Source organism: Cyrtonyx montezumae, unplaced genomic scaffold, assembly GCF_038088225.1.
Source record: "Cyrtonyx montezumae isolate F1298 unplaced genomic scaffold, pur_monq_1.0 scaffold_1, whole genome shotgun sequence".
NCBI classification, from domain to species: Eukaryota; Metazoa; Chordata; class Aves; order Galliformes; family Odontophoridae; genus Cyrtonyx; species Cyrtonyx montezumae.
The window spans coordinates 24532224-24546664 of NW_027071825.1; the positions used below are offsets into that span (position 1 = coordinate 24532224).

Below are 14441 nucleotides of genomic sequence, written 5' to 3' on the forward strand. Positions count from 1 at the left end.
TTTAAACGTTTTTCTGGGTAAAGGTGCAAGCACTCTGCAGATGAATTTGGGGGAGGAAAGTCAATCAGCTGATCCCCCAAAAGAGACCCCGATTCCTCAAGCAACAGGCTGCAACAGCATCACTGGGGGCTGCCCAACGTGCAAGCTGCTGAGATGCAAAATGTCTGCTGCTAGTTTCCTGATCCAGTCTCTCTCTCATGTAGGACATGATTTTAACAGTCATTTTAAAAAGCTAACAGTAACACAATTCCAAAGTTGAGTGCCAAAGCTTATTAAGTATTTACACGCATTCCTGTAGTGGTTGTAGTTGTAATGCTCACAACTGGTACCTAAATACTGAATGAATCTTAGCAGCTTGAGCAATGTGCCCGTGCCATGAAATGCCTGCAGAATGAGATATGTGTCTGGGAAGAGCTCTATTTACTCTAATTAGTGTTTTTCAAAACTGAACCTCCTTATTTGCTTTCAAAGAATACTGAAACAGCAGTCAGGTTTGTAAAAACCAGCAAATGAAGCCAGAAAGATAACAGCAGTAAGTAATCAAAAATCAGTACTGAGGGCAATCGTGGATTTCTAAAGCATTGCACCAGTTTCACCAAGCAGCTCCTCATTGCTCAACGTCCCCCAGGATGTCAGTGAAGCTGACAAAGCAGTCAGTGCCCAGCAGGTGACTCTCAGTTACAGGGAAGCCTTGCCATGAGGATCTACGCTCAGTATTGTTCATTCACATGCTTGCAATCAAGGTACTGTAAGGGACATCTTTAATTTCTAAATTGAAGTATTGTGGAATTAAAGTGACAAATATGAGCGTCATCAGTCATTAACAAAATAAAGAAACAGAGCATTATGAAACACACAAACTGTCAGCTAACTGAAATAGTTTAGATAACAGTCTTACCTGAATACCAGGACCTTGCTGCTGCCCCTGCTTTCTAAGCACTAATTTTAACTCAATTTTTAACCTTTTTTTTTTTTTTTAAACCATGAAGGAAAAAAAGCAAAACCAAAAAACATTACTGTGTTCTTTACAGTGTATTTGACTCGTCCAAGTCCCTCTGAAGCTTAGCTGAGGCAGCTTTCCCTCAGGGAACCAAACCACCACCTCTTCATGAGCACCATGCATGTCAAAGTCTATAACATTTCAGTAGCTGAGTTGCCCTGTAAAGCCAGTTGAGCAAAGATGAGAACAACCATAGGAAAGTACTGAACTACTCACTGCAACAAGTGCCAGTAATACTTTCTGTGCTGTCATTAATCACTTCAATTATGGCAGCTACATATTTTAAGACACTATTCCCCACTGTATTCCCACAGAAAATAGCATTATCTGAGGGAAGAAAACCGAAGACAGTAGGAGGCTTAAGGACAATTACAACTGGTAACAACAATTCATTAAGCGATGATTTGCAAACTGTTTTTCCCCCACTGTCCTCCTACCACAAAGCCCTAATTCAGAACAGCTGGAACAAACAAAAACCCAGTAATAAATGACACCTTCAGACCTGGCTCTGTCTTTAGACAAGCTGCGTGATGTCAGGCTGCGGCTCCCAGATGCATGCTTCCTTTCACTGCCTGAAGAGCAGATGCAGTTATGCTGCAATGACTCTCTAAGAGCTCATTTCAACATTCGAAATCCACGGGCTGTTATCCACAATGTTTAAAAAAGGACACACACTGCTAAGAAAAAAAATCTAGCTGTTGAGAAAACACACATTAAATAATTTTTAAAATGAAGAACCCAAACTGATGCTGTGCAAAGTCTACTACAGTAACACTGCTGGCTACAAAGATGTCTTCTCTATACACCCAACATGGGTTAACTTGGGTGATGTGTGAATTGAAGAGGGACTCAGCACAAGGAACCCCTTTTCAAAATACAGGACTTCAGGATCAGAACGGACTGTTCATTCCCCAAAGCAGGGGAAAAAATAAATGCAGAGGGACACAAATTCCCACACTGCTTGTGGTGTAACTGACAGAAATATCCTCCTACTGTTCTCTTCCTACCAAGAGCCAATTCACAAGAACAATTTTTGGAAACATACTCCAGCTTATTGCCATTTAACTCCATGTAACCAAGCGTGTGGGTTTGGGGTTTGATGTTAACTACAAGACCAGATTCTCCTCATTTTTTTTTCCCCCTAGCAATCAGAAATTAATCATTTCCATTAAGAGATGAATTTACCTCTGGGGAAAACAAAATGTGACTTCATAAGCTTCTACTCTGATGCAAGAAACAAACTGTACATTTTCAAAATAATCACTACTAGTAGAAAACTTTATTACACAGTCAGAGAACTCTGCCACAAACTGGTAGGTAGTTTGTTTCTTTTTAAAAAGGAGTGTTCATGGTGGAATCTGCAAGCTTATTTATGGCCACTAAACCACAAGGTCAACGAAACATTTACTATTTTTCCACAGACTTCAAAGTTCTGATATCTCGGAGTCATATTTTGCATAATGGTTACTCGCTTTACAAAGGTCGTGTTTTTGAAGATTAATTGATGACTAATTGTCCAGGAAATGCTATCTAAGTGATGTCAAGGAAACCCAAACAAAGCAAAAATCAAAGTTTTTATGCATAAAACACATGTATAAAGCATGTTTCCCTTTTTACAATCATATTATTTTTTTCTGAGTAATTTCAGTGACCAAGAATTATTCCTGTCAAGGATGTAACTTTGATAGTCCCATATCTTTTTTTTCTTTGTAGTATCCTACCTAATAAATTATTTGACCAAAGATCAAAAGAGCTTCTGGTATGTAAGGTCTACTTTAGGCTACATTGTCAATACCACACGATGTCATACTTTGACCAAGACAGATAGTAAAATCAATTATTGCCAAATGAGATCATGAAAGCCTGAAATTGTGCCTCTATCATTTTAAAATATAGACTGTAAGTGATATTATGAAACACCATACACTGACAGTGGTCCCTAGCTGATTAACAGAGAAGTAAAACGTCTCCAAGAACAACATCAACATGTTGGCATTGTTGGTGTTTGGGTTTTTTTTGTCATTCAACCTTTGTCTGCAGGAGACTGAGTAGGAACAAACGGGAGGAAAACACTCAGTTCTGAGCCAACAGTGCTTTCAAGTTTTGTCTTTCACACACACCCCAAGCACCCGAAACAGTGAACTAAGCTCTAACCAGGAATTAGGTAACGCACCAAAAGCATTCTTAGTGTGTAAGTGCCTGCTCGTAGGGAATGTGGCTCCCATACAGTACTACAGTTTGCAAGTTCACTGCTACTTTGAACTTGCATTTATTACATTTCATATACTTCGTAGGGCTGAGAGAATTAACAGTGCTCCAGGCTCAGTGTGCCTGGCACAAGAACTCCTGGTATAGTCCGATCAACATCTCCATAGAGCGTGCAGCACCTTTTACCCAGTTCATACATAGCTTCTGACACAACTCTTAAATACCAGTTCACTTGCTTCCTTAAGAATACCTAAAAAGGTGGGTTATTTTCAAAATTAGTATAAAGTTAAAAGAAACTCAAACAAGCTACAATCTATTTAACTCAAGCACAGCACCGCCAGAAGTTTCACACACACTATTTGGTGTTTCATTGTTGTTTTTCCTTTCACTCTTTAAGGCAGTGGTTTCCACAGGTCAGTTCAGAGAATATAACGAAGCATGGTCCATGGCAATTCATGTTGCAACTCCATTTTTCATTCGGGGACCCTAATCCCCAGCCTTTACTTGTTTTGTTCAGGGCTCCAGAGTTCAGATCAGATTGACAGGCTCTGTTCTGGCACAGAATGCAGCTGGCACATCTTCCATCAGGACCTCATTCTCATTTATGAGATGGTGCAAATTGTTCTTTTTTGTTGTCGTTGTTCTGTTTTGTTTTGAATTAGCCTGCTACTCAAACGTCATCAAGTTGGCAGGAACCTGAAAACAAAAATACAAATAGCTGATATGACTTAGGTAGCAGCTACTTACATCCTAATGTCTCGTGGATGATTCAACCTGTTTAAACACACATCCTAATGCTCATTCTGTCAAAAAAAATGGGGGGAGGAGAAAAAGCTGGGAATGCAACCATCATTAAAGCAGCACAAGCATACTTACAGTTGTACAAAATGCAAGAAACCCAAAAAGACTAAACTGCTGCACTGCTTCTAATTTTACTACATGGCCTTAGATCTTATTAACTCTGATGAAATTTAAGATTTGGAGTTGTTGACAAAACAACTTTAACATGATAAATCTCAGGACTGAACTACACGAGCAGAACCTTCCCACTCGAGCCCCATGAGTTCAAAAATATTTGGCACAGGTCAGTGACTGATGTAGGACCTCCAGCATTTTTAGGGCTGATTTACAAAAGCAAGGCATGAACACTTGGCTGGGCTTTTCCCATAGGAAACCTGAACGTGTGATGCAGACATCACTCCCTTTCATGAATATTAAAGGTAGCTTGCATTACACAGCTTACATCCCCATTTTCCTCATCAGGAATCTGCCTGACAGCAACAAACCCTGTTTACTCAGGGTACTAAAGAGCCACTGCACTCCCAATGACTGTCAATAAATGCACAGTCTGGTCAGGTTTGAAGCAGATTATTTCTTGCCTTGCATTTGCCTGCAGAAGCAGAAATGATAACTGAGTTAAAATTACACTATTAAAAATCATTATGTACGATTAAAAATTATATACATGAAAATAGTTCCCAATAGTATTCAATTTGGTAGATGTCCATGCTCTTTCAAAAGTATGTTAAACATTCAGTCTTCTGCAGTTATACCCTCCCCATAAGCAAAGATCTGTTTTAAACAGATCTCTAAGGCACCTCTCTAGGGGACACACTGGTCAGGGGTAAAAATCAAGATCAGGAGAAATAAATCAAAGGATTTTTTTTTCCAAAAAGTTTTTTAAAACTCAGTTTTGCTTACTAACCAATCTTTATTGCCTAATGTTTGCAGGAAGTGCTGCAGCTTCTGTGGGAGACTCATTAAGAGTAGCTAATGCTGCAAGAATGCTTTTCTTACAACAGCACTCAGACATACCAGAAAACAAAGTATGCAATGAACAACAGTAACTGAGACTGTTGGTCTTTTTTAGAGGCAGTTTATTTTCATGACCCCTCTCTTCTTTTTTCCCCTTTTAAAAACTTCCATCATCTTTTCCCCAGGAGGCTAAACCAAAGCCCCAAAGCTTCCTGCTCTTGCATAAGCCAGGAGCTAAATGCTTTAGTCAGGTTTGCATTGAAAAGTGTTGTTTAGCCTTATAAAAGCTGTCACCAGAAGGCAGTTCTGGGGCCTGCCTGCCAGTCACTGTGTTCCTGCAAACTCCTTGCCACTATTTGCTACTATTTCCACCTTCTCCAGCCAGGAATACGATTTTCACTCCTTTGTACTGTCTCAGACACATTTCTGCAACCTTCTTATTCCTTAGATTTCTGTCAGAAACAGAACTGAACAAGAATACACTGAAGGATTTGGAAAGTTCTTCAGTTTCCCCTTATTCTTACGCATATACATGTAGAAGCAGACCAGTTCAGCAATACTCTTGCTTCAGGAACCAACAGATGTGGAACGAAATGAAGGAATCCAAAGAAAAGAGCATTAACTTAAAGGTGCACACTTGAGCTGTTGAAAAATGTCAGTAACAGTACACAGGGGAACAGAATGCAGCAGGGCTTGGAACAGTCTTTTTTTTCCTTTTTGATTAAAAGAAAACTCTATTTTTCTTTCCAAAGTCTTTTAAATATAACCAGGACTAAATCTTTATGTTTTAGAAATATACACAATCAACATAACTATAAAATCGCCATTTTAAAACAGGCAGTGACAAAAATACTGCATCTGAGACTGAGATGTTTCATCATCTCTTCCATTTCCAAGCTTTCCAAATTGCTCTAAGGTAGTCTCAAGATTTTTCTTCATTACCACAGGAGCTCTGAGGATTCATTTTGAAAGGAGAAAAAGAGGAAAGCTAAGCCAAGTCAATACACAAGTGAAATCAATGTCCAGGTGGGTCAGAGAAGATTGCTGTTCATGTGAAGTCATCAATTATAGCTTGGTCCTCCAGAAGCTCAGTCAGCTCTGAGCTTTTAACAGCTGCTACTTCTTTCTCAGTGTCTTTTTCTCACCTGTTGTCTGTTGCTTTGGCAGGCAGCACTCAGATGTTTAAACCAGAGCATCGCATTCATTCTATTTCCAGCTTGAAATTTGTATGAATTTCCTATGTGAGAAAGGTAGGGGGGGAAACAACAAATACTCCATTTAAGTCACATCTACAGTCAAATAACTAAATTTGTACACTAAGAAAACATGTAATAGCAATAAGTTCTTGCACTTTGACTGGCATATGTGGAGGAGCTTGAAGAATTTGACAGATTGCAGGAAGTCTCAGTTTGTCTTCCACTTGGACATTTTAGATTATAACTAACACCAGTGTCAGCTAGAAAAACAACAAAACATTTCTCAGCATTATATAACAAAAACACGTCTTTGTTTAACGCCATTATTTCAACTTGGTATACCATCACAATGTTTTTATTAAGTGCAGGACAGCATAGAAATGTACTCTAGAAAGCTACATTTGAAAATCGTTCCTAAATACATTGACCTGATAGACTATCATTTTCTGTATCTCATGTCAGACAGCGCTTACTTGGATTCAGAAAGGCCAAGTATTGCAAAAATGTTTCATGCTGCTGTTGCTGAGTTGAAGGTGACAACCTTAAACAAGAATAGACACCCAGAAATAAAATGTAACTCAGACTGAGGGTAAACAAAAGGAGGAATGTGAAGCTCCTTTATCACAACTGCTCATAACGCTCTCTGAGCACGGTTTGAAGTACTACAGAGAAAGAACAATTCGGTTTAAACTGAAACCAGGGCACTCGCTATGATGGAATAAAATCATTTATTTATTTCTCCCCTCCCTCTGGCTTCTCAGTGCAAAATAGTGAACGTCAATGTTTTTCCTGGCAATGGCACTGCATTTGAATAGCTGTTTTGTTTTGTGGTTTATTTTTCATCTGGAGGGGAGAGGGGCCTGGTCAAGCATCTGGTGTTTGCTGAATAGTAAACTCATCTCATTGCTACTTACGCTTCCATGTGTGTGAAAATGCCTCTGAATGGCTACACTAAATATAGTTGGAAAGAATGAAGATGAATACTTAAAATGAAAACACAAGTTGTTAGTTTGGACAGTACCTGGAACATAACGAAGGAAGACGAAAGCACTCAGGTAAACCTCAACAAAACCAGTGTTTATTCTGGGAAGCACTGTGCTTTTGGTGTGAGTGCTGCCTACCTTTCTCAGAATCTGTCAATAAGAAGAGATCTGGATGTTCAGGGTCATCAGCCATCATCACCATCCAGCCCACGACTGACACATTCTTACTCGGGGTGGATTTGAACTGAAAATACAAGCAGAGATGTAAACTAGCACAAAGCCTTAGCCAGACTGACCGACCACACAGAACAAGTATTCAAGAGAGCACTTCCTCAAAGTGCCACTGTTTAAAGACTATCATCAGAGTAAGTAAGCATAGCACTTAATTTGAAATAAATTTAATATTACATGGAATTAGTGAAAACAGAACTGAGCACAGTGAAATGAATTCAAAAGAAATGTAAAGGAATATCACAATTCATCAAACCACGCACGCAACATCTAAACTGCACTGTGTGAATACCACAGCATTCCTCTCCATGCTTCTGCATGTGTATGAATACATTGCCACTAAAAAAATGCATTACAAAACGTGAAGTTAATCCCCTTCACTGGTAACGAAGAAGAATTTAACTACACTGTGCCACAACTATTCAAAGTGAGCATGTATATTTCAGTAAATAAGACATTTTAATTGACAATTGATATCCATAATGATGGGGTTTTTCAGTCTGAGATTACTCATACATTGACATAACTTGTACCTCCATGTCAGAGCATGACAACTGTCTCTCGTATGCTACTCCCTCTATTGACAACTTATTTATTTTTGCTCTCCTTTTCATTTAGCTGGGCAATGTTATTTTCTACTTCTCAGTACTCCTTTCAGTTCCAGGCAACTTTACATGAGAACTTTAAATGAACAAATGTTAGGTCCATACTTGAAATATGAAAAAGTATTTAAACCAAGTACAAAAGAATTTAAGAGTCCACCCTCTATCTTCTTAACACCGCATTTACGTACTGTCATCATTATGTTGCTATAGTTACACTGGCAGGAATCATTCCACAACAAGCTCCTACCAGCCATATTCAGCTCAACTATTTAAACATCAGTGGAAATAAAGTTTGGGTAGTTTGAACGGAAGCTTGAACAGATAACTTAAGTGTAAAAAGGATAAAGACTCTTTCTTCCAACAGACTTGCCTACCAAACTTCACATGGATGGTCTCTTTTGATACCACTATGGATAAAACTGTGGAAAAAGACCATTCCTTGGAAAATCTGTAACACTTCAGTATATGCAGTTCTGAGTCATTCTTCTGCTTCTGGGAGACAGACAAGTTCGGTAACAGCTCATAAGATTAGGAAGTTATTTACATGGTTCTATCTATATTTACAGCTGGGTAACAATTTCTTCCCACTGCATACTCAGGACTTGCAGACTCAAGCCCTGAAAAATAAGATGCCAATAGACACTTCAAAGGGATCTGCAAAAGCAAACTTCAAGTAGTCTTACAAAGCATTAACAGGTTAGTTTTAACAAAGTGGAAATCTGTGCCCCTAAGAATTAACAGCATCCATTTCTAGAGTGTCATTAAAAATGACATGCTTGCTCTTTCCTATCGGAATCATATGTTTCAACAGTAGGCCTGCAATATGCAAAATGATTGCCAGAGTTGCTTGTTTCATTTTTACTGCCATCTCAAGAATGCTTGACACTTTCAAAACAATCAGTTAATCACAATGCTTCTCTGGGAAGTAAAAAAAGCTCCACACAAGGAAAGCATTTCCTGCTAGCATCAATCCATCATCACGTGAAGCACGTGTCAGTTTTCCATTCGTCTGCACTGCTGGCTTTGTACTGCATGTTTACACAGTCCCCCAAGGCAGTTCTTTCTCCACTGCTGCGTGGAGCCATGCTAACAGCTAAAGCTAAAGTTTGCTTTGTTAACGTGAAGGGTATGAATGCTTCATTGTGATTTAATGTTCCTGGTTCCTTTGCTTTTTTATATATGCCATTGGAACGAAACTCTTATGATATGCATAGAAATCCATAGCTCCAGTGTAAGGCTTCACAAAACTAGACTTGTTGTCGCTGTTCTGAGCTCAGAATATTTTTACTTAAGTTTCCAAATCAAAAATTCAATCTCCTGTTGAGTTAATATTCAAATCATTCTCTCAGCCCCTGAGCAGCAAGTAACAAGTTTTCTAGGGTGCCAATAAATGGACACCATCCTGAATACAGAATGCAAGGGAAGGCTTGGAATGAACAACAGTTCATTCTTGAGTGCAAGCTCAGAAAGTCTCTGTTGCTTTTCCAAATACCTACAAACATGGAAAAATCTCTTATGCATGCTATGTTGTCACAGAAACTGGCAAGATTTTTCCATCTCGATCATTATGAACAGCTTTTAATGGATGTACTCGCATTTCTCCAGAATACTTTCTTTTTTTTTCAATACTAATTTTAAGTTGTCTATTTTTACTACTGTCTTTTTTCTAAAGCTGTGCAACTACTGGTTTGATCATGGATGTGTGTTTGTTGCAATCATTTAAGCAAATAAGATAAAACTTTCAGCTTCTTATGAACATTCCTCTGAGATTCTCCTGTACCTCACTGTCTGGGCTCCAAAGTCCACGTGCTCAGTATAGGCAGTTTTCTACTACTTTAGTAATGACTGAAACCCACTCCTTATTTAAAATACAAAGGTCATTACATCTATGAGTCTGCCTTAGTAGATGCAGTACAAGAAAACTTGTCACATCCTGGTATCTACAGTATCCTTTAGAGTAGATGCATATCTACAGCACATCCTACACTGGAATACTCTTTTGCCTTGGACCACAGATGTGAGAAGAACAGGCTTGCCTGTGTTTAAAAGGGAGGTGATTTCTTGCCCATTTTGCTAGATTACATGCCATTTTTATGAGGTAATTTTCCAAAGAGGTTGGCTACTTTAAGCTTGGAATTGCTTTCTCTGTCAGTACATTCCAAGCCCTCAGACTCAACTGCCTGAAGCAATAGCAGCAGGATAGTCAAAAGCACACCTCTAATCAAGACGTATGTGGCATGAGAGCTCTAGCCAGGAACTTTTATAGAGCAAGCAACTTGGGCAAGGAAGTTGCAATGACAGATGTTTACACAGCAATGGTAAATTTCTAGAATGTTTCAGCTAGGTAAATCTCAGATGTATCAGTCTTAGAAAAAGAAACCTTCCAAGCAGACAGCATCACTCCTTTAATCCATTTAATACGGACAGTTACAAAACACTACCTAGATATAGCCTCCAAGCTCTGTTTTGCAGAATGGACCTCTGGGGAATATAAATGGACAGCATTTGCATAGTGAGCACATAATGATACACCAACTATCTACAGCTGGTTGACCAACTACAATTTATTCTACTAAAATTAAAGCTGCTTTCTGAAATTGAAACCAAATGTGAACAAAAGCACAACACATGAGGAATTTTCCTCATAGACTCCAGAACAAAAGCTGAGGCTTTGTACCCTTTGCCCTCAAGTGAAACAGACACTCAAGCCACCAAAAGCTGTACTAGAAGTGCAACACAAGTGAATTAGCTGAACAAAGTTCCTGACCATCTCTGATGAGGCTTTTTAATAAACTGAAGCCTCTCCCCCTCCTTTGCCAACTTTCTACAGCAGTTATTAAGTAAGCTTTTGCCTTCATTTCACCTTAAGATTGTACTCAGAACTATAATAAGCTCTAGAGAGCAGAAGTACACGTGTATTCACTGTGAATAATTTGTTTAAAATAAATGACAGCCCAAGCTGTAGCTGATAGGTATTACGTTATTTTCATCATCCCTGCAACTGAGCAAGCAAATCAGAGACCCCCACTTTGCAACATGCTTTGCATCTGTGAACAGAACAAGCTGTGTTCACTGCCCTCAACAGATAAAAGCAAGACATCAGTCGTGCACAAACGCAGGGCCGTACTGGACAATTCAGTCCAGCTCCACAGAAACAATCACTGAAGTACACAATTAAACATATAATTAAGACCAAATCAACTTGCTCTAGCAATCATTTCTCTCTGCTACCACTATACTCCATCTCCCTTTCCTAGCAGCTCTACACTGCTCAAACTCAGCTCTGACTGCTATGAGCAATGAAGCTTGCCAGCATTATGATATTGAATATGTCCTAGCCTCAGTACATCAGCTTGGTTAGAGGTCTGCTAGCTCATCCTCTGGCAAATAAATAGGGGAAGAAAAGGATGTGAGATGTTTAGTGTCTCAGACACTACTCTGTTTGCTAGCAGTTTAGTTGTTTTAAGCATTGCAAAAAAAAATCACTGATTTGGGAGATAAATATCAGTCCAACAGGTTAAATTAATAATATTTTTTGGAAAAGCATTCTAAATGGGTGTGACCACATTCCAAGACAAAAGACTTCTGCAGTAATGGTGACTCAAGATGATTCGATATCAACCTTTTTTTTAATTATTATTATTTTCACATTTGCTATCTTTTAACTTCATTTACTCTTCCTGAAGTGATCTACGCTATCAAAATTGTTATTCTGAAGAAAACGGACATCAAACGTTCAACACCTTGAGTTCCCAAACAACACAATTACCAGTCACACAACCCTTCCAAGTTCTCTAAATCCATATGTCACTGAGACTGCTTTAAAATATTTATACACAATCTCGAAATAACTTCTGATTAAATAGGTACAAAGATGGTAAATTATTCCATCATTCGCTATTTTAACATACAGTGGACTAGAAAGACTTACAAGATGCATGCTCTGTTCTTGTATGAAAACAAAATGTTATTTTGGCACAAGGCCTAAAGGCATCACATCATTTACAAGATGGCAAAGTCTGACATTATGAAAATTTCTCTTCCATTTCTTTGTGTTTCCAGAAAAACTAGCAATTAATTGTTAGTGACATTACGCCATTGTGAGCTTTCTCTTGCTTTAATAATTCACGTTTCTGCTCATAACAGTTCACAACTCTGCTCTTTCCAACTACCTTTACTTTTAATGAGACAGTCCTGCCATATGCCTTCCACTGATACCAGAGGTAAATGCATTCGTACAGATGCACTAGTCTGAAGACACTCTGGAGACAGAATGCTTGGCTCACAGACCTTTGGTCTTACCAGTTCTGCCATTCTTCACTAACAAATTAGGGATGCTAAGTTTAGCTTTCACCTAAGCCATCAAAGAAGGCCCTGGAGCTGATTGATACAGCAAAGAAACCTTTCTACCAATACTTAGCTAACATTAAATTACTTTGAATATTAGAATACTGTTTCCTGATTATTTGCTTTTGGTATAAGTGGAAAACTTTCGACTGCTTTGTAGATTAAGACAATACTTAGATATAAACTTTCCAAACGGAACAGAAAATTCAAATATTCAGGGGCCTACAAGTCTGAAACATTAAGCCTCAAATCTCAACTCTCTGAACATAAATACGTTCAGATTAAATCTCCGTATTTCGCACCAAAAAGAAAAAAGACAGTCCCCTTTCTAGGATCCTATAGCACATCTCAGTTTCTAAAATTACATAAACTTTATGCAAAGCAAATGTTCTTCAGTGACAGTTGTCATAAATTAAACTGAAACACTGGCCAAGGCAACTATAAGTAATGGTTCCAAGCAGAGAACGAACTTGGAAAAAGCCTCAAGTATCTCAAATTTTATCCAGTTTCCTAGCAGAATCTCTGGCACATCCTCTTCCATTATAATTAACCAATGAAAACAGAAGTGAACTATGCACATCATGACATCCCTGGAACGGCAACAGAAAATTCATTTTATTACTTTCCCATATAAGCAAAGTATTTCTAGATTCTTTCAAATTAAGTTGCAGCAGATGAAGGGAAAACCAGCCTCATGTGATATGCTAACTCTTTGTGTAACATATAAAAGTGTTTTGTAGTCACTTGTAGTTGATGGGATGAGAAAAAGAGAGCAGTCTCATTTTACCACATATACAAAATCAGTTGAAACTGGTGCATGTTTAATTCCATATCTCATGATTTCTCAGTGACTGTTTGGTTTTCAGGTAGCAAACTCTTGCCAGATTCAGAAACCATCAACAGATATGACTTCTACCTTAAAAAAGCAGACAGACCCCATGACATACTTTCCATCCTTACAGACGTACAAATTCATGGCATATGCAAAGCAGATGTTCCTGTTGCAGCACATCAGCATGCATGATATCTTCCCTATGGCATATCCATATGAGGTGAACCGACTGACTGGAGGACAGGATAGTATGTGCTAGAAATCACACTAAAAACTTATCTCAAGGTTTACATCAGGAAATCGTATTCTAATTTTGTTAAATGATACTGAAATAATGCCTATTTTACATACATGTTTTCTCTCTGTAGCCTTCAGAGATTTTGCAGCATAGTAAAAGAGCTGGGTTCCACACAATGCTACCCAGTACTTTGTCCAAGATGCTACCTAGAGAGAAAGGAGAAAAAGTAAGCATAATGTATAAAAGAAATGTTAAAATATGCTTGAGCATGCTTGCCCCTTTTCTTTTTCATAGCATGTTCCTTTGACATGAATACCTATTTTGGTTTGTAATTCATAATCAGACATTTGAAATGCAATCACTAAAAGTTATTACCTATCAATAAACCATTCAGGAAGATGAAACGTGTCCATCATCTTTAAAGTTATCAGTATTCGTACAAACTTTTAAGCTGCACTGTACTTCCACTTCGTACATCATGGACATATCCCTATAAACTGAATAAATCCACCCTGATAGAAGAACTCAATGTAGCAGTGATCCTAGCCTTTATCAGCAAGGCAAAGGGGAACTCAGGCACATGAATCAATTGCATATTTGCCATTTATTGTACATATAATTGAGCAAAGGAAGAAACTGAGAAAATGAGGGTGTTTTTTTTTCTTAGGAAAAAAAAAATCTTACTGTGGGTTTTTTGCCTTCTTTCAACAAAGTCTTCCTCCTGAGAACACCTTGAATAGTAACTGCTCCTGGATACAAATGAACTGCCAAATCTTCAGATTCTAGAGAGCTGAAAGGAGCATGTGAAAAAAAAATGTGTGAAAAGAATATATTTTTCCTAGTGAAGTCCTCCAATTATTACCTCAAACTACTGCAAACGTCTGCATTTTAATTTATAATTGCCAGCTTCTTATTTATTAGACTTCATTGTGGAAAAAGACTTTGTCTGTTATAAGGAATTGCTGCAGTGGAATTTATACTCACAAGAAAAAGTGATCTGAAAAATTAGCCAAGCAAGTAATCTTTAATTAGAAAAAGAATTAAAG

At 38.2% G+C, this 14441-nt stretch overlaps 1 protein-coding gene across 5 annotated transcripts in view; it reads right to left on the reverse strand.

The window, feature by feature from the left end:
- Nucleotides 1-2248: 2248 nt before the first annotated feature.
- The window catches only part of RALGPS2 (Ral GEF with PH domain and SH3 binding motif 2), a 111286-nt gene continuing 99093 nt past the window's right edge, over nt 2249-14441 (reverse strand). For all 5 annotated transcript variants that reach the window (XM_065744910.1, XM_065744902.1, XM_065744920.1 and 2 more), the window contains 5 exons: nt 14080-14185; nt 13509-13601; nt 7281-7386; nt 6109-6200; nt 2249-3904 (listed from right to left, as the gene is read on the reverse strand). In XM_065744910.1, the coding sequence (XP_065600982.1) occupies nt 3875-3904; nt 6109-6200; nt 7281-7386; nt 13509-13601; nt 14080-14185 (427 nt within the window). In that variant the 3' untranslated portion in view covers nt 2249-3874. The remainder of the gene's footprint in view (nt 3905-6108; nt 6201-7280; nt 7387-13508; nt 13602-14079; nt 14186-14441) is intronic.